The sequence below is a fragment of the Cladophialophora immunda genome (genome assembly GCF_000835495.1).
Source record: "Cladophialophora immunda strain CBS 83496 unplaced genomic scaffold supercont1.1, whole genome shotgun sequence".
Taxonomy (NCBI): Eukaryota; Fungi; Ascomycota; class Eurotiomycetes; order Chaetothyriales; family Herpotrichiellaceae; genus Cladophialophora; species Cladophialophora immunda.
The window spans coordinates 2,739,628-2,757,100 of NW_015622541.1; the positions used below are offsets into that span (position 1 = coordinate 2,739,628).

The 17,473-nt window shown below is 53.0% G+C and overlaps 8 protein-coding genes across 8 annotated transcripts; 4 read left to right on the forward strand and 4 right to left on the reverse strand.

Annotated features, from left to right (window-relative positions):
* Positions 1-3: 3 nt before the first annotated feature.
* On the reverse strand, positions 4-2,853 carry PV07_00815 (uncharacterized protein). Its single transcript, XM_016387301.1, has one exon. The coding sequence runs from the start codon at positions 2,642-2,644 to the stop codon at positions 185-187; it is 2,460 nt and encodes an 819-aa protein (XP_016254229.1). The 5' UTR covers positions 2,645-2,853; the 3' UTR covers positions 4-184.
* A 167-nt stretch (positions 2,854-3,020) lies between these two features.
* PV07_00816 (uncharacterized protein) lies at positions 3,021-4,009 on the forward strand. The gene is made up of 2 exons (XM_016387302.1): positions 3,021-3,191; positions 3,255-4,009. The coding sequence occupies exons 1-2, from the start codon at positions 3,144-3,146 to the stop codon at positions 3,507-3,509; spliced, it is 303 nt and encodes a 100-aa protein (XP_016254230.1). The 5' UTR covers positions 3,021-3,143; the 3' UTR covers positions 3,510-4,009.
* Positions 3,485-4,543, reverse strand: PV07_00817 (uncharacterized protein). Its single transcript, XM_016387303.1, has 3 exons — positions 4,355-4,543; positions 4,159-4,265; positions 3,485-4,095 (listed from the first exon to the last, which is right to left on the reverse strand). Exons 1-3 carry the CDS (start codon positions 4,385-4,387, stop codon positions 3,624-3,626), a joined length of 612 nt encoding a protein of 203 aa, XP_016254231.1. The 5' UTR covers positions 4,388-4,543; the 3' UTR covers positions 3,485-3,623.
* A 1,599-nt stretch (positions 4,544-6,142) lies between these two features.
* On the forward strand, positions 6,143-9,045 carry PV07_00818 (uncharacterized protein). Its single transcript, XM_016387304.1, has 2 exons — positions 6,143-6,488; positions 6,560-9,045. Exons 1-2 carry the CDS (start codon positions 6,255-6,257, stop codon positions 8,081-8,083), a joined length of 1,758 nt encoding a protein of 585 aa, XP_016254232.1. The 5' UTR covers positions 6,143-6,254; the 3' UTR covers positions 8,084-9,045.
* Positions 7,801-9,647, reverse strand: PV07_00819 (uncharacterized protein). Its single transcript, XM_016387305.1, has 5 exons — positions 9,287-9,647; positions 9,212-9,229; positions 9,051-9,161; positions 8,872-8,990; positions 7,801-8,822 (listed from the first exon to the last, which is right to left on the reverse strand). The coding sequence occupies exons 1-5, from the start codon at positions 9,609-9,611 to the stop codon at positions 8,718-8,720; spliced, it is 678 nt and encodes a 225-aa protein (XP_016254233.1). The 5' UTR covers positions 9,612-9,647; the 3' UTR covers positions 7,801-8,717.
* Positions 9,648-9,834: 187 nt separating this feature from the next.
* PV07_00820 (uncharacterized protein) lies at positions 9,835-12,248 on the forward strand. Its single transcript, XM_016387306.1, has 3 exons — positions 9,835-10,640; positions 10,710-10,793; positions 10,867-12,248. The coding sequence occupies exons 1-3, from the start codon at positions 10,605-10,607 to the stop codon at positions 11,326-11,328; spliced, it is 582 nt and encodes a 193-aa protein (XP_016254234.1). The 5' UTR covers positions 9,835-10,604; the 3' UTR covers positions 11,329-12,248.
* On the reverse strand, positions 12,132-14,965 carry PV07_00821 (uncharacterized protein). Its single transcript, XM_016387307.1, has one exon. It carries the CDS (start codon positions 14,330-14,332, stop codon positions 12,989-12,991), a length of 1,344 nt encoding a protein of 447 aa, XP_016254235.1. The 5' UTR covers positions 14,333-14,965; the 3' UTR covers positions 12,132-12,988.
* Positions 14,966-15,348: 383 nt separating this feature from the next.
* PV07_00822 (uncharacterized protein) lies at positions 15,349-17,274 on the forward strand. Its single transcript, XM_016387308.1, has one exon. It carries the CDS (start codon positions 15,424-15,426, stop codon positions 16,525-16,527), a length of 1,104 nt encoding a protein of 367 aa, XP_016254236.1. The 5' UTR covers positions 15,349-15,423; the 3' UTR covers positions 16,528-17,274.
* The last annotated feature ends 199 nt before the right edge of the window (positions 17,275-17,473 follow it).

A 17,473-nucleotide genomic window follows, 5' to 3' on the forward strand; every position in this document is an offset into this window, starting at 1 on the left:
TGTATGTGCCGTGTCGTTGGTCTATTTCATTCTCCTATAGAGGGTTACGCCAGAGTACTGTACCTCGCACCATAAAGGGGAGAAAAAGCCCAGATATTAGATCATGCTTCTACGCGCGGATACAATGAAATTGAAAACTCGTTCTTTTTGCCCCAGAGATTAGGTAGGGGACCCCCCCTCCCCGTCAGATCAATACCCAGTCGAGACCCAGCTCTGCGGCTGCGGCTTCGATGCTAGCTTGCACCTGGGTGTCTACGAGTCCTTCTCCCTCTCCGGCCGCCACCGTACTTGGACCTGGCCCCTGCGCGTCTGAGGTCAACGACGACGATTGGAGTTGGGGCTGGGGGCCGGGTCGCGACCGAACCAGCCTCGCGAGGAGGACCTTGATGTTCTCATACCGCGGATCCACCCTGTCCTTCTCCGGCGTGCCGGTTCCTGGCGCATTTCCACCACGAGCTGCTTGCTCTGCGTGTTCGTTGTTTCTCTCCAATGACTCGGGCCCGGGACGCGGAGGGGGTGTCTGCGCGGCGATCTCGCGAAGTCGCCTCAACAACTGAAAGTCATCTCGCGCGAGAGCGGCTCTGATCGAGCCATGCGTGGACGGAAACGCGGCGAGGAGAGCCAGACCGAACCAGGCTTCTGCTTCGGCCTGGGCCTGCGGGAGGGATGGCTGGGGTGATGTTTGTCGTGGGTCGCTCGACTGGCTTGTAGACTGTGTCAGGATCCAGCATATCGTATTCGCGATTGTGGTGCTTGCTGGATTTGATGTTGCCGGGGTTGATGGCGAGGGTGTTTGCTGAGCGGGGAAGATGGATCGGAAGAGGGACTCGGCGTTTGTGTGATTCGTATGACTTGGTCGGTCTCGTTCGATTGTGATGGCCGACTGCGTAGACTCTTGTTGGGACGAGAGTAGCGTGCGGAGTATTTCGATGGACAGCCTTCCTATCTCGGTCTTCGTTTCCCGGTGGCTTGTCTTTTCAAAGAGGGAAAATATCCGGGCTATCATCTTTGTATGGGCCATGTCTTCACTCGTGAGTCCCAGGTCGGAGAGATATTCCACACGTCCCTTGATCATCAGTCTCACAAGGACGACGGCGTCGCGTTGCACTTCGAGTCGGAGGGAATCGACCTCGCTCGTAGAGGGGGCAAGGACCGCCGATACAGCCGCCACCATCTCGGTGTGATGAAATGCGTCTTGGCCCTCACGACACAGTGACAGCCGCGTTGCGAGGTTGAGGGCGGGAAGAAGAACCCCCGCGTCGGTGCTCTTGATGATCAAATCCGACAGGAAACTGGCAATCTTGGGTGCGGACCGAATGAGCTGCTCGGCGCGTTCCTTGGATACGGTGCTGTTGGCCAGGAGCACACAGATGCTGGCGAGGAGGTCGTGCGGCCTGTCCACGTCAAGGGCTTCGATGCAGCCGCGAATGAGCGGAGATTGGGGTCCGGAAACTTGTTCATACTTTTCGGATGCAGATATACTATACACCATCTTGAGGATCGCCTTCTGGTACGGAGCCAGTGCTGGTTCATCTTCATCAGCATCATCAGTTTCGACGCCTAGACCATCCGTTGCATGAGGTAAGTGGATCAGGTTCCAGATCATGCGGAAGTCTCCCGCCACGAAACGATGAGTGTCTGGTTGTGAGAGCAGGTTGAGCACGGCTTGACAAATCGAGGCTCGACAGTCAATATCCTCTTTCGCAAGTGCGACGCCCTGCGTTAACAGTGACTGAACAATGTCGGCGGTCGTGTCGATGTCGACCAAGGCGCCAGGTGCATTTCCATTAGCCTTGTGAACGAAGTTGTCGGTCCCGCAGAGTGCTACCCGACTGGCCATTTCAACCAGGTCAGCCAACGTCCCTAGGGAGACCTGTCCGGAATCTTTGGCCTTGAGCAAAATTTCAAAGGACGTCACCCGCTCGTGCGGCGACCAATATGTGCCGAGTCTCTGCTCCGCGGCGTTGACGGCTGTGTTCGAGTCGACTTCTTCACCCCTTGCTGCCCTTTCTTGGAGAGAGGCCCATGGCTCGCCCTCTGCATTTCTCGCGGGTTCGTCGTAATCCACACAGACGTTATAGAGGGTGGGGATCACAAGGTCGCATTCTCGCCCTTGTCTGACCATTCCTAGCATTGTTTCGATGCCACCGCGTTCAATGATGACGGACCGATTGATATTGTTGTCTGCGCAACAATTCGCGATAATTCTGAGGGCAGACCTCGATTGTTCGCTTGTTGATGCCGGGGTCATCCCGGAGACAACCCGCCTCGCAACTTCAACAATACAGTCGGGGGGAGATGCCCATCTCATCTCGTTATTGTTGACCACATCATCTGGTTTAGCCTCGAGGCCAAAAAGGGGTCGCCAAAATGGCACTTCTCGCGTCGAGTCCGCGAGAGTGCTGAGGATAGCGGTCTTGAATCCACCCGGTTGTCCCTTTTGGATTATGTCATCCACATGGCTGACAAGAGCTGGCACGAGAGCCAGGACAGAGCGCTTCCCGTCGCTTGACTCAGTACAAGAGGACCTCAGTCCCGATATCACGGCGGAATGTTTCTGATTCAGAACCGCATCACTGGACCAATGTTGCTCCAGTGCATCTACAAGCCAAAAGGAGGCATCACGGGCCGATATCAACTCCATTCAGCCCCAATGACAAACTGCTGCCCTCGTTTCTCCCTATCGGTGGGCGAATCCAGCGGAAGTCAACATGGAAACTAGACTGATGCTGCCTGGCTTCAAAAGAGCCTGGCTAATGATTTGCCAGCTTCCGCACATGGGGCGGAGCCACAGCGTCGAAAGGTGACTTCCACAACTGGTACTCTTCAGATCTGAGATGACTGACACTCAAGAGCAAAACAAAGTACGTTGAGAATGAGACTAGGATCTCATTGCCGGGGTTGGCTGCAACTCTCTTGCACGACGAGGCTGAGCGCCAAGAGATTACGGCGCACCAGACGCCAGGACGCGCCACAATGCATTTGGCTCCTGGCTGTCCTTTTCAATCGCCTCCATCGACCCTATCCAACATTTGATCGACTCCAGGTCATTATACGCGTGGAAATCCAAGTCAAAGCCACTCAGAATCTCCCCACGACCACCTCAGAACGATTACTTGTGCGAAATTAGTCGTTTTCCAACCATGGGACGCGCTGCGCAAACGATTTCCTTTGCATTGTTGATCTCCTCGGTACGTGCCCCTGGCCCATTGCCAACATCTGTGGAGGGGAGCACCTCTTAATTGTTGTCATAGGCATACCTTTTACTCGCTCTCCCTCTCTTGACTGAGGATTCGCCAGTGCCTTCCATCCTACCAACCAAAATCCAAGTGGAAATCATTCCAGTTCTCCCCTGCTGGGCTCTCGTGAGTCTCGGTGCATATCTACTGGGACGACTGGGACTGGGCGTCCTACGATTCAACGATACAAAGGAAGCTTATACCGAACTCATGGGGCAACTTGACGGGGCAAGAAAAAGTTTGGACGCGAGGAAAATTCGGTGGGACTAAAAATGTGATACCATCGCGATTTTCACGATAGATTCACCTCTAATGCAATTCTTGCGCATATCATCCTGCCCTCTACTCTATAACGAAAGCCAATGATCACGGCAAGAGCTCAACTCAATTGACGCCATGGTTCTGGGCGAGTTGGTCGTGCTCGTCGATATCGGTGGCTTCCCAGGGATAGCATATCCATACATCGGGAACGGTGACGGCCGCCAGATACCGATTCTCCTTGAGCATGTCATCTGGAAGGTGTCCTTTCTTCTCCTTGTCCTTGTTGTGCAGCACGAAGATGGAGAATCTTGTCTTTTCGGCTCTGCCTTGTTGTTGTCTGGCCAGTTCCACGTCCTTTTCCAACTCCTTGACTGCATATTCGAGTGTGGTGCGTGTGTCATCCACCTCGTCGACGATTAGGACATTCTTGCCGATCAGATTCTTCATCTCAAGTGAGGACAGATCCAGCCATTGTGTCCGTGTGACTTTTGTGCCAGGCGCTTCGACAGGGTCTGAGCCAGAAAGTTGTTCGTAGAGCGAGAGGCCAATGGCTTGGATGGGGATATTAGGAGCACCGGGTCGCTTGAGGAATGATCTAATCGCTCACTTTGTCAGTTGGTGCTCACCTCTTTGCTCAGTGTCGTAGGCCGCAACCCACCTCAGGATCCTCGCTGGCACATATCCGCCACCACCAATGGCGATCATAAGATTGGGCTGGAAGTCATTCAGGATCTTCTCGGCGGATGTCTGGCACAGTTTATGGATCTGATCGCTTGCGTGAGCCCATATTTGAGAGAATGCTGGCTTGGGAAACGGGTCGCATGCTGTTTGGCCCGCGGGGAATTGGCACGAACCTCGTTGTACGTCACGTAGACCTTTTCCACCATTTTTGCGGCTGCACAAACTGAGAATTCGATGGGCCGTGGGAGGGGAAAGCTTGCCTAGTTTGGGGGAAATGAAAGGAAGTCTATTGTAGGTCGAGGTGGTAGTCACATCTTTTCTTCAGACCCCGTCCAGCCCAACAGGGTAGCGGGAGGCTCTCGGGCAAAAAAGTTCGCTGCACACCAAATTTTGCTCTGCCTGCGCCGCAGAAAGGCCCCCCGCAACTGCAGACTGAGATCTTGTACTTCGACGTACGCCAAGACGCCGGGCGCTACGGTGGAGGAAGCGCGTGTTATTGCGATGTCTTCTTCCGCAGCCTTTGCACTTTGACAACGCACATCACTTGTCTCGGTCGAGGTCTTGGATGGGCGGCGTGTTGACCCCATGTGCTCGCATGTATTCATCCAGGAGGACAGAACACCACGGACCAGAAGTTTAAGACCGCCTCCCGAGTCCCCCACTATCACGTACCGCCCAACGCCATCACCCTTTGTACCCTCGGCATACGGCACAAGTGACTCAACGTTCACTCAGTGACTGATCCCGGTCGCGGGGCGGTCAAATATGCAGCGCCTTCTAATTCAATAGTGAATCTGCCGTTGGAATTCGTGTCGCCAAAGAAGTTTGTGCTCCTGGCAGGCGCCACGGTCTTCGGAAACGACCCTGAACAACGTTGTCAAGGATACCTAGCGTTAATATTAGCCATGTACCGAGTACAATCCGCAAACGGTGCATGGATGGGTCCATACTCGCTGTTTGCCGAAAACTCATCCCATTTTAGGTTGTATAGTTTGCCAATTGGACTTCAGGGTGACTTGGACGAAATCCGTGCCCGACAAGCCGCAGGGTTTGACCATATCTCGAAAAAGGAATTCAGAAGCTGGGAGTTTATTCGCCCACTTATCAAGCACTGGTTGTACACGCCATCGTATACTTTGGCGCGGAGTTAAGAGATGAAGGTGGCCCGGGAGACTGCCTCGCAAAGCTCATCGTCGACACAATAACTGCGGGAACGAATGCCGCTGCCGATGATGCTGAGACTGGTCCGCGGTCGGTACGATCTATACATCGGGGAAACGGACCTCGCTCTCGTTTGTTCCGGTTATATTCGACGCGTGAACCTATGCTATCCCTCGCACCGATGGCTCTGTCATGATATGCAGGGCAGAGACCCATCTTTGTACCCGGGATGGCGGAACGTCCAAGACAATGCCTTCCACGGTCCCTCCAATGGATTTTGTTCACCTCGGGAAATAGTCCCACGGGCTCATGTGCTCCCGCATTGAAGTGGGCTCGGGACAGATGCAGGGTCTCCTGGCTGGGTCAATTCGCATATGCCAATAGGTGGCTATCATAGCGTGGTTACTGGATTTGTACCGTGTAGAGCAGCATCTGATACGATCATGGTGCGGTCTCAACTTCCAGCAGTGTCCAAGAACGCGGTATGCCGGGTTTCTCCAAGCCCTGGGCGCAAACTGGTGGATGTCCCGAGGATAGTTCTACAGGCTGCGAGGAGTTATCTGCACGCTTGCTGTCACCCTTGACTACCATTGGTATCCAGGCATACAACGCGGCAGTTCGGTACCGCATCGATAGCGCAGGCAGGGACCTCAGCGCGAACTAGACGTATAGACTGCATCGACAATTGCAGGGAATCCAATTGGCGGGTTTCGCGGAAGCTTTCCCGCATAAATGCCTTGCGATTTTGTTGACACGACTTACTCTGCTGCTGTATTTAATCCCGGAGCCAGACTTCCTCGATTTAAAGACGCTCACTCCTCAGCGCCAAGTGAGAATCAGTTGTCTCTCCGTGCACCCGAATGGTGTCAGCGGCAACCCACTTGAACCCAAGCAAATCCGCAAGACCCGATCATGCGATCGAACAAGGCCTCAATCGTCGTTCCCGACGTCCTCTGGCTCAATGCTAAAACCCCGACAAACTTCAAGTCGACATCCGACTACGAACAGAAGAGTATCATTGCTGTTCGAGCTCAGCACTATTCTACACAGAAGCGGGTGGAACTGGCCTCACTATTGGCTGAACAGCCAAACCTTGAGTCCAAGCCTCCACATGGACAAACTGTATCATCGCCAGCTCATGGGCTGGTAAGTTCGATCTAGCTCTACATATTCGTTGATATCACATAGTGCTAAGGCAGTATTCTCTTGATCCATAGAGAAAAGCACCATCAGAACCCCGCCAGACTGACAATACACTTGAACAAGATGCTAAAGGACGCCACCAGCGAAAGGTCGTCAAGAGGCGCCTCCCTCCGCAACAACGTATCCGCTCAACAAAAGCCACGGTGGTTCCGTCCGTTGGACTGGGTGACTCGTTATCAATGCTTCTTCAAAGGGGAAACAGCGACCCGTTTTCTGCGACGCCTATTCATCTATCCGCGCTGAGACATAGTGTGATATCGACAATTCAACCAATGTCTCTGAGGACGATCTGGGCAGACGAAGTCGGGACGCCCAATGCAGCCAAAATTCTGGTGCCTGCACAAACGAGAGTTTACAAGTCGTATATGAGCCACGAAGCGGTCATGCATGCCCTCCTCGCGTACTGCTGGTCGGTCCTGGCTCGTCTGCACCCCCACGACAAGGAACTATATTGGGCCTACGCCCTTGACCATGAAACTCGGGGCATTCGTGTGCTGCAGCCGCTTATAGCGTTGGGGTTCAACGCAGGTGACAATCTCGAGGTTGCGGTGCAAGCCGTCATGTTGTTGTGCTGCGCAGCCGTGTACCGCTCCCGTCTTGATGCACTCTTTCTGCACCTGAAAGGACTGAAGCAGTTAATTCAGTCCATGGGAGGGGTTGGCGGACTTCCTTGGATCAGAAAGGAGATCATCATCTATCTCGTTGTCAGGGTCGCTGCGGCTACGGGTACGCGCAGCATTCTCGACCCTTCAAGCTGGGATCCGGGGTGGTGGTCGGAGAATGGGCCCCGTGAAACCATGGCCGACCTGACAACTGGCCGCGAGCCCAATCTCGGATTCTCCTCAGCCTCGCCGGGAACGAATGACTTCCCCTGCATTTTCATGGCTCTGCGTGAACTGGTCGAGGTGGAAGGTCTCAAGAGGCGGACGGCAGATGACGAGCCAGAACAAATCAATAGGCTGTTCCGCTGGTCTTTTCTTCGGCGACAAGCGGTGAGAGCTCGAATTCTGGATTATTGGTGCGACCTGACAGAACCCACAAATGCCGTTGATCCTCCAAAGGGAAGTCCGACTCCTACAACGGTTCACCATGCATCGGTTGGTATGTGTCTTTGTCTGGCTCTCCACCTGGTCATGGCTTTCGGTCTAGAAGCATCACTATTGAGGCAAACCTGGGTCTCCACGATACATGTTTGGCACATTATGCTACTCAGATGCGTGCAGAAGCTTGGATTTGAGAGTGATAAAATTGATCAGTCCCATCCGGGTGCATTGGATATCTTGTGGGTCTACTGCATAGGGGCATATGTGGAGCAGCTGTCTCTGAACCATGTCCTTCGGCATCATCCTAACTTTTGGGCTCTTTATACTGCTGAACGGGTGGACATTCGATGGTTTTCTGTTCGATTCGGAGATGTGGCTCGAAGGCTTGGCTACAGGCAATATCAAGACGTGGCTGTGCTCTTCGAGAAACGCTACGTCCACATACCATCACTCCAGGACGCCGTACTGAGAAAGATATTCGACTTTGACTGTTGAGACTATCTTCCGGGCCGAAGGGTTGGCCGTGCGCTCGGCGTCCCGACTTCATCGTGGGATCCACAGAGCAGTGTGAGCATAGGCATGCCTCTCACCCGCGACACTGGGCGCCTAGGGCCTTGATCACGACTAGAAATCCACAATCATACTGCACGATGATCTGAAAGCTGAGTCTGTGCATGGCCAGACAGGAGGATGATAGTGTGGAGTCAAATCTCATGGAAGTCTGCGGTGCAATTCCCTCTCACAACTGCCAACGGAGGACATATCGATTTCACTCTCTTCACCAGCCTGAATATTTGGCGTGCAAGATGGGTGCTGGCAGATTGGTTTCGAAGGAAAGCGCATACCGCAGTGGAAATTGCTCTTGTTGATGCTGTGGATCATTGTCGGAATGACGACTTGGCCTGGTCCGCCGAGCGTGGATATATTGTCGACGGAGCCACTCAGATGATCCTGAATATCACAGTGAGGGCAGGAACATTTTCTCGGATCAAAAGCGCATCGCTTCGTCGCTACGTTAGAGGTCTCGGCAGCTTGCTGATTGAGGACTTGCCAAGATATCGAATGTCTTGTCGAGGACACGACCAGAAACACTCAAGCCTTGATCGAGGTGCAATCTTAGCACACCATTTCAAGGCCTGCTAACTTCCAGCTGGTCGAGGCCTTCCACTTCGTCCGCGAACTCCAGATTGTCGAAGGCTTTGTCCGCGTCGGCTTTGATGAGTTCAACCATCCCCTGCAACGCATTAACCACAGACCTTTATAACCACGTGCTCAATGCTAACCTCAGGCATGGTTGGCTTGCCAGAATTATCGGTGACGTATCGGAAAGGCATCTCTGTGGATTCATGCTCATCCACCTTTAGCTCCGGAAAGTCGACATAAGGAATCTTATCGAGAGGAACTGTCGTGAAATGTTACCACAAAAAGCCCGTTACGCGCATATCTTCCAATCCCCTCATACCTTGATCAAGGATAACCATCCGTGTTACTCTGACAGCTGTGTCTGTAGTCATCTGTACGGGGCCCAGGCGGCGTCCGGAAAACCCCTTTTTTCGCAACTCGCTGGTACGGTCTTGGCTGATTAGATCTCCATCCCCAGAAACACAACAAGTGGCTAGCTACCTCGCGGGGGATCATCTCCTAGAAGTCGCGGTCAGCAATGGGGGCTCGTCAATGCGTGGAACAATTGCTATATACCTAATATGCCGCCAAACAGGAAGACGTCAAATTCTTCAGCATCAGTAGGATGCAGTTCCTGCCTGGCTGCCGGATCGAGCAAGCAAATCTTGTCCTTTTTGTCCGAGAAATAGGTTTCAATGCTGTCGGTCCTAGCCTCTGCGCCCCATGTTATCAGATCCTTCAGATCCTGTGATTCGAGCAGAGACTGGGGCAGGGAAGACAAGATGAACTGGCATCCAGCTTGTTGTGATTCTTGGGAAATAGTCTTGTATTCCAGCGCGGACCAGGGGCCGAGTTCTGGGTCGAGATGCTCGACGACGAAGGTATATTTGCCGTGGGACATGGCTTTCGCCTCGTCACCTGTATAGTTCGATGTAGGTGAAGCGACAGCACCTTGGCTGTTGACGCTGCAAAAGAAAGGAATAAATTGGCAGTCCCTGGTCACGTGCTGATATGGGGCTTCGGAAAACAGTGGGGTTATCTCGGGGAGACTTTAGCACGCGTTTCTTGGCACCGCTGCTAGCCCCGAATCAACCGAAGCTGCCAAGACGAGGTGATTGGCGGCGGCATTTCATCATTCCTACCGACTACTGCATCAACGCAGTTCCGCACCCTTGAACACCCTGCTCTCTTCTCCCTCTTGCACCTCCATCCCAAGCGTCAGCACACAGGAATCTCCAACGGCCAAAGGAAAAGCCTCCCATTGAGACCCGTCTTGCGCTGGTGCGACGGCTTCCGCCTTTCCCCAGACGAATCCTCCCTGCTCTATCTGGAAACCCAGTCCACGGCGACTCTCCCACAGAACCCCACCTTCACACACCCATACAAACTCCTTAGTTACTTCTTCTCTGCTCACCAACCCAAACCCAACCGCAGTCCTCCTCCATTGGCAAACCTGTGACACTTTTCCACACCCTCCCCTACCAGCTATTTTGCTCATACGAAGTCTACGGAAGCCATAATCCGTTGCCGCCTCCATACCATTGCTCGCGATTATTCTCCGCTGAAACGACAACAAAGGACGCTCGGACCCCCTCCTTGTTCTCCGGCATCATCCCTCTGACTTGGTTACAAAACCTCACGAGTCTGCTGCCACCGACATTGTCCGTCTCTGACACCTTCTCTCCTCCCTCTTCCAATTCCTCCTCTCGAAGTCGACCTTGCACAAATTCCCTTTTCTGCGAAGATACCCTAGGAGTTCGAGCGATCGTACCTTCCTGTTGGCACTTGCTTCGGCAGGGGTTGCTCCCTTCCCACCAGATACAAGTATCCGCTGTCGACATCCTCCGCAGTCCAGAATCTGAGGATTAATACCTGCAAAAAAGGGCCGGCAATCATGAATCCACATCAGAAAAACAAGATTGATATTAGCGTATGGCATATCGCACTCGATGTAGATCGTTCAAGGCTACCAGGACTGACTATATACCTCTTGCGTTAGAAACTGTCTGCAGATGAGCAACGTCTGTTCAGACTCTATGGCAAACTCCCAAACAAAAAGGACCTCCTGCAGAACAAGTTGAAGGTAACTAACCCTCTGGCAGCATTCTGCTTGTCCCTATATCAAATAACAACATTCTGATTGAACCTATCTGCAGGAACGCAAGTACTTCGACTCTGGTGACTACGCACTTTCCAAAGCTGGCAAGGCTTCAGACACGGGCGTCACCACAATCGGTACCGAACACCCCAAGGCGGAGGAGATCCCGCATATGTCTCCGCTCACTCACACTCTTTCTCGCTCCGATTCCATTGCCCCAGGTACACCCGGCGCTCTTGCCACTTCTCCGGACGGTTTGGGCCATGGTACACAACTCCATCCGGTTGGGGGAGGAGGGCCAGGCGGTATTCATAGGGGCAGCATCAACGGGATCCCCGGCGGTGGCTTGCCCGGCGCGACCAGCAGGAGCCCGGTAAAGGAAAGCAGTTTCCTTGCACGGAGTGCGAGCATGGATGAATATGGTGGTAATCAATCCTCTGAGCAACGAGGTAAAGATAACACGATGGAGGGCAGTGTCAGTCCGCCGGTGCAGAAGGCAGGAATTCCGATCCGGAGATGACGTGGAGAAGGGCATCATGTTTTCGAGCGGAAATGACGCGACGACCGTGGTTGAACACGAACAATTTGCTACGCTGACTCAAAAGGTGGATGGTCAGCGCGATACAGAGAGAAGGATTTGTGGAAAGTGACGGATGATAACGACACCAACGACACCACGCTGTATGGATGGACCAGAAGGCATCGGCATCACTCACTCCGCTGATCGATCAATCGGCCAGCCAGGATCGGATTACAACTTCCATCGTCCCTTGGTACACTGAGTACGAAAACACAACGGCACGGCAGCCAACGAGGCAAAGCGCAACGCCAACATAAAGTCCTCACCAGTCCTTACAGAACCTGATCACACCGGGATCTTTTGTTACTTTGTGTTCGTGAACGGCTTGCTTGCGACTGCGGGCCTTGACGGCTGATTGACATGTTCAAGTCTATGTACGGTATCTTCGTCTTTTTTTTTTATCGGCTACGGACACTGGGAGGCTGAGAGAAAACGCGCCGAAAGGCATCTTTTGAAAAGCCAGCACAAAAAAAGACATACCAAAACCACAAACCACAACAACGCGAGGGTACCAAGAAGCTACCTAGGTACCTACCTACTAGCATGTAAGGACGGGAGGATACGAGTCCCTGGCACAATGCTTGTGTATTCCTTTGTACGGAGCTGCAGTCAATTTTTCACGATTCTTGAAACCTCCGTCTCTGTTCCCTTCCCTTCCCTTCCTCTGCTGGCCCTTACCCTTCCCCCAGAGTGATCGGGATGGTCCTCCCTCAAGCGATACCCCATCTTGATTCGGATCCCGACTCTTAGCTTGACCTCTTCTTGCCGCCGTATGTGGTTGGTGGCATGCACTTGGCCCAGGTGCACAGTATAGGGCACTGCGATTCATGGCTACGGATCTGTATCCTCGATTGACTGGCCACTGTCTAAAGGAAATCGGTTGCATGACTGTATTGATATCGCTTTGTATGGTAGATTGCGTAGAGGAATGAATCGCCGTGACTATCGCCCAACCATCTTCCAATGGCCCATTCTGCTCCTGCCTCCTGCCTCCCGCCTACCATTCCAGGACCGGAGCATCTCACTCAGCCCAGGACGTTGCAATTCCCCCTTCCCCCAGGCCAACTTTCGCTTGATCGAGTTTCCTGTAGGCCGTACACTCTCTCCAGCTTCGTTTTTGTCCTTGCGGATGTCCGATGTCCTTCTCCGTCGGAAGGCTCTTACACTTCCCCACGCGCATTAAGACGTTCCTGCCCTGAAAACGCTCAAACCCATTCTTTGATCCGCGACCTCCATGGCTTCTTGTCAGATAATCTTCTCCGCATTGACTCCTCGCCGATCGTGCAATTCACTGTCCTTTTGCGGACAGACCATGTACCCTTTCCCAGCTGGCTCTTTCCCCAGAGAACCCAACGACGCGGCCAACGCATGTGTCATTCGTGGTGCCCCATCGACTTGCCCCTCTAGGTTTCTGTGGGTGGTCAGGGTGAACCTGTCGTCGCGGCTAGAGCCTTGAGTCTTACGGATATACAGGCGCCCGGCCCTATTGGCCTCTTGAATAGGATTGTCACAGCGATGCTCGGAGATTTGCGTCGGTTTGGTATATCGGTCCTCGCGATGATTTTGCAGCGTCGATCGAACTCTTCCCTCCTTTTGTTGCTCAGTCAACCTTCCAGTGATCACCATTCATGTCGTCTTCTTTGCCTAACCACAACTCGATAGCGTAGAGGGACATGGTCCCTACCAAGTTGACCCACTTCCATAAATTGCCGTTCATTACTGGTTGTCCGTTGCCGCTCCACCAAGCACCAATAGTTTCCGTAAGACCTGGGGCATAGCCACCCATGGTTGTGGCAAAGTGCTGCATGAGAAGACTCGTGTAGACCGCGATGAGAATGCTCGGTGAAAACCAGGAGAGGAATGCAAGGAATTGGTTCGCTGCATTGGAATCTTCCAGAGACGGCTCCATACTCAGACCGCTGGCACCACTTTCGTTGATCGCTGGAATGATGCGAGTGGAAGAATAAAAGACAAACAGTCGATAGCCGAGAGAGATTAGAACGGATGGCGTGACCGCCTTGAAAGCTGCTGCAATGAAGTCCAATGCGTTGACAAGGGCCCCTGGAAGAGACGACAGTGCGACCATGAGGGCCGTGTAAGAGGACATGATGATGGGCGGAAATGGTGGAAAATCCGGTGCCGAGCTTGCCATGCCAGGTTCTGAATGGGGGACATTGGGCTTATAGTCTGTGAAGATTTGATATATGCACAAGACAATGTAAGCGAAGAGTAGAGATGATTCAGTTGCTGTGCCACGGCCCGAAACCACGCCATAGGCGCAAAGAAATATAGCCGACGCGATGGCAATGCCAATGAGAGTGGAGTCGAGGTTCGAGATGTCCGGAAACTGCAAGACTCGCCAGAGGAAATAGACCGAACTTGACACGACTCCGGCCGACGCAGCGAGCAGAGCAAGAAGCCAGGCATCGCTCCATTCACTTCTGTTGACCAGCCACCGAGAAAATTGCCCGATGGATTGTATGACCAGTAGACTGCAGAAGCCCTCGAGAAGTTGAAAAATGGGCGAAGACCATCGCAGCATGACATCCCATGCACCGAGTGTCACATTCTCCACCAGACCTTCTCGTCCGAAAACCGCGAGCCAAAGCGATGGGCTAGGCTTGAGAAAATCCTTGCTGGTACGGAACGTTCTCTCCACCCAGCCCGAGCTATTGTCTGCATCGACTGAGAATCTTCCGAGAGCCCAGATACACAAGATTGGGAGAACGAGTAACTGAAGGCCCCGTAGGATGTTGACTATGGTCCTTCTAAAACCTGGCTCATCCGGCGTCGAGATTCGTAGCAAAGATAGGCAGAAATAGAAGGATGCGATGGAGAGGGAGAAGGCGAGACCAGCGTCGCGTCCACCGACGTCAAATGTGAGAGGAATTAAGACGATAATGAGCGTGAGGAAGAAGAGGGCGGAGAGGGCGCGGAAGAACATTCGGTCGGCTGGTGGGTATGAGAGGTGAGGAGGGGTTCGGGGATTGGAAGGTTAGAAGGTGAGTCGCAGCGCAGTCAACAGGGCGTCGCTCTCAGTGGCATAGATTTCGTCTTTCGAGGGTCAATCAATCGGCCAGCTCTGGCGCCTTGGGAGTTGTTCGTTCCGCTAGACAGGTTTCGAGGGATTCGTGGTTGAGTCGAGGTCCAGGCTTTCACATGTCATTCCGATGGTGATAGAGATCAGATTTTGTGTTGGCTTGGTGATGGCCAGGGACCGCGGGTCGTTTTGAGGGATTCGATGTGAAGAGAAGAGAGGACGAGCGAGAGAAGTCGAGGTGGAAAGAGGATGTCGCGTGCACCAACGCGGGTTGGATTCCAGGGAAGCAGGCCAGGCAAGGACGCACCACAACCAAGCAAGATTCGAAGAGAGAGAGTTGAGCGAGCCCGCGTCAGGTGCCAGGGCTAGAGACCAGGGCTGGCAACAGGTTCTGGTTTATCTTTGCTTGAGTTGATCTTCAGCCTGCCTGTGTCTTGAAGGGGACAAAACAGCTCTTCAGTCTTGAGATTTTATTGCTACAACCCAAGTCTTCCTTTGGGCGGTCCTTCACCGCAAGATCCAGATGGGTAGTTGTCCTCGTAGTTGGTGTATTCTATTAACTAATTGAACCCCACTGCGATCTGGATTCCGGGCTGCTGGCTGCGGCGGTAACGCCCAACGCAGTTAGGTTCGGGCTCGATTGATCCCCGCCTCAGACCTTCCATGTGATGATTGACGAGGTCTTGATGCGTGGGCTCCTTGCAACAAGAATATGAGAGCAGAGCAGGTCCATCGAAGCAATGTGTGTGACTGTGGGAGGAGAATAAAGGCGAAACGAGAGGCCAGATTGTCGCCTTGCAGGGGGAAACTGCGCCAGCGCAGCCTGTCCGGATAATTTCACACGGTCGTCGGTGGAATAATAATCCGGGCCAATATTCCCCAGATTTTTGGCTGCGATCAAATAAAAAAAAGCTGGTCAAGCCGTCGACAGCCTCCAAGGAAATTGATCTTGATCTCTCTCTCTGCTCACTCCTAAACTGTGTTGCGTATTGTGTATGCTGCGGAGACTGATCAAAATGGCCGCCGAAACAGCTTCAAAGCGAATCAAGCCCGATCCACTCATCATCGGCACCCACAATGGCCATTTCCATGCGGACGAGGCCCTTGCGGTCTACATGCTTCGTCTCCTTCCCGAGTATGCCTCTGCTGCCCTCGTACGCACCCGAGACCCTACACTATTAGAGACTTGCCACACTGTCGTCGACGTCGGTGGGGAGTATGACGCTTCCAAGAATCGCTATGACCATCATCAACGGTCATTCAGCACGGCTTTCCCCGACCACAAGACAAAACTCTCCTCTGCTGGCTTGGTCTACATGCATTTTGGCAAAGCCATCATTGCTCAACACACCAAACTCCCCATCGAGCACCCCGACGTGGACCTGCTTTACCGCAAATTATACGATGACTTTATTGAGGCGGTGGATGCGAATGACAACGGAATTTCCAAATACGATGGCTCGCAACTTGAACAGGCAGGCATTGAGCGGAAATTCAAGGACAGTGGAGTGACACTGGCGAGTTTGGTCAATGACTTGAATCATGAAGACCCGTTGACCTTGGGCGCACCCTCGCGTTCCACTGAAGATCAACCTCAGGCTGAAGAGGACTACAGATTTACTCAGGCATCGACCCTCATGGGTACAGCTTTCTTGCGCAAGCTCCATGGCGCAGCCACTGCCTGGCTTCCTGCACGCGCCATTGTCAAAGAAGCATTTCAGTCTCGCAGCAAGGAACATGCTTCTGGTCAACTGATGGTCCTACCACGTGCTGGTGTACCTTGGAAGGAACACCTGTACAATATCGAGGATGAAAACAACCTGCCTGCGGACAAAAAGATTCTCTACGTGATATATCCTGAAAAGGAGGAGCCCGGGTCGAAATGGAGGATCCAGGCCGTCAGTAAAGACTTCTCAAGCTTTGAAAACCGAAAAAGCCTACCAGAACCGTGGCGTGGCGTGAGAGACGAGGAGCTAGATGCTCTCTTAGGTGACGCCGTGGAAAATGGCGCGGTCTTTGTTCACGCAAGTGGCTTCATTGGAGGTCACAAGACGGAGGCTGGTGTCCGTGCTATGGCTGCCTTGGCTCTTGCAGCGTGAACAACTTTATGCCGCTGTGTGGGGAAAATCAGACTCCCACGAAGGGAATGCTATTCTATGACCGAAAGCGACACGTCATACGACATTCCGACGCCGCGAAGTGTGAATGATGGTGCAGTCCACACCGAACGGGAAAGGAAGTGTTACCCGAAGCTGTCCGAACGTACTTTGGTTAATATCATCACCAAAGGCAACGTGCTCTACGGGTGTGCGTCAATGCCTGTCGGGATATGCCCCTGGACTCGAGCATTTACAGGTTTGAACCCTTGGAGGACTCGTCCTTCTCAGAAAAGCACTACTCCCACAACAATCGGGTTGGTCAGGCGACGTTAAGGGAAATCCTAAGATAGGAGCCATGTCTCCCAAATCTCAGCCGAACGAGATCGATCTACGACCATAAACAGCCTCTTTGCTGAAGTACGGGATATGAGGAGGATCGTGGACAGAGGTGCAAGAGCGACGAAGACCAAAAGTTGAGATTCAATAGTATTGCATAGGCATGGCTGCCCGACTGTCAAGTGTGTCGGGGCTTTCTTGTGAAGCAGACTGTTTTCGAAGTAGGTAGCAAGTGGGCAGCAGTCTGAACCCGACCAATAAGTCCTGCCGGCTTGACATATGAAACAAGCGTCCTCAATGTAAAATCAAGACAGCTTGGTTGTCTACGACAGATTGAGACCAGTGCCTCCAATATTCACGTTTGGTTCTCCGACTTATACAACAGTGCCGAGGACGAAGCAATGAGCTCCGACTACACGTGCCACGATTTCTCCGATATATGTCCGCCCCCCATCGATCTACCATGTATACGTTTACATGCTTCCAATGCCGGATGTAAGCCTGCAGAGAGACACATATTGGGCTGCAGGAGCCTCTTGGGTTTATCTGAGTCTGTTTCTCGGCTGGTTCTCCCCAGGCCGATTAAATCGCCTTGCACCACAATCTGCAG

Bases quoted from the DNA above. Each gene is read 5' to 3' on its own strand.
- PV07_00819 (XM_016387305.1), bottom strand. From the start codon at position 9,611: ATGTCCCACGGCAAATATACCTTCGTCGTCGAGCATCTCGACCCAGAA. The intron at 8,991-9,050 runs GTATGAGGGGAT...ATTTCACGACAG, and splicing joins GATGGTTATCCTTGATCAAG to TTCCTCTCGATAAGATTCCT. The intron at 8,823-8,871 runs GTTAGCATTGAG...AATGCGTTGCAG, and splicing joins GCAAGCCAACCATGCCTGAG to GGGATGGTTGAACTCATCAA.
- PV07_00820 (XM_016387306.1), top strand. From the start codon at position 10,605: ATGAATCCACATCAGAAAAACAAGATTGATATTAGC. The intron at 10,641-10,709 runs GTATGGCATATC...CTCTTGCGTTAG, and splicing joins AAAACAAGATTGATATTAGC to AAACTGTCTGCAGATGAGCA. The intron at 10,794-10,866 runs GTAACTAACCCT...ACCTATCTGCAG, and splicing joins TCCTGCAGAACAAGTTGAAG to GAACGCAAGTACTTCGACTC.
- PV07_00817 (XM_016387303.1), bottom strand. From the start codon at position 4,387: ATGGTGGAAAAGGTCTACGTGACGTACAACGAG. The intron at 4,266-4,354 runs GTTCGTGCCAAT...GCAAGCGATCAG, and splicing joins TCTACGTGACGTACAACGAG to ATCCATAAACTGTGCCAGAC. The intron at 4,096-4,158 runs GTGGGTTGCGGC...GTGAGCGATTAG, and splicing joins GTGCCAGCGAGGATCCTGAG to ATCATTCCTCAAGCGACCCG.
- PV07_00822 (XM_016387308.1), top strand. From the start codon at position 15,424: ATGCTGCGGAGACTGATCAAAATGGCCGCCGAAACAGCTTCAAAGCGA.
- PV07_00815 (XM_016387301.1), bottom strand. From the start codon at position 2,644: ATGGAGTTGATATCGGCCCGTGATGCCTCCTTTTGGCTTGTAGATGCA.
- PV07_00816 (XM_016387302.1), top strand. From the start codon at position 3,144: ATGGGACGCGCTGCGCAAACGATTTCCTTTGCATTGTTGATCTCCTCG. The intron at 3,192-3,254 runs GTACGTGCCCCT...TTGTTGTCATAG, and splicing joins TTGCATTGTTGATCTCCTCG to GCATACCTTTTACTCGCTCT.
- PV07_00821 (XM_016387307.1), bottom strand. From the start codon at position 14,332: ATGTTCTTCCGCGCCCTCTCCGCCCTCTTCTTCCTCACGCTCATTATC.
- PV07_00818 (XM_016387304.1), top strand. From the start codon at position 6,255: ATGCGATCGAACAAGGCCTCAATCGTCGTTCCCGACGTCCTCTGGCTC. The intron at 6,489-6,559 runs GTAAGTTCGATC...CTTGATCCATAG, and splicing joins CATCGCCAGCTCATGGGCTG to AGAAAAGCACCATCAGAACC.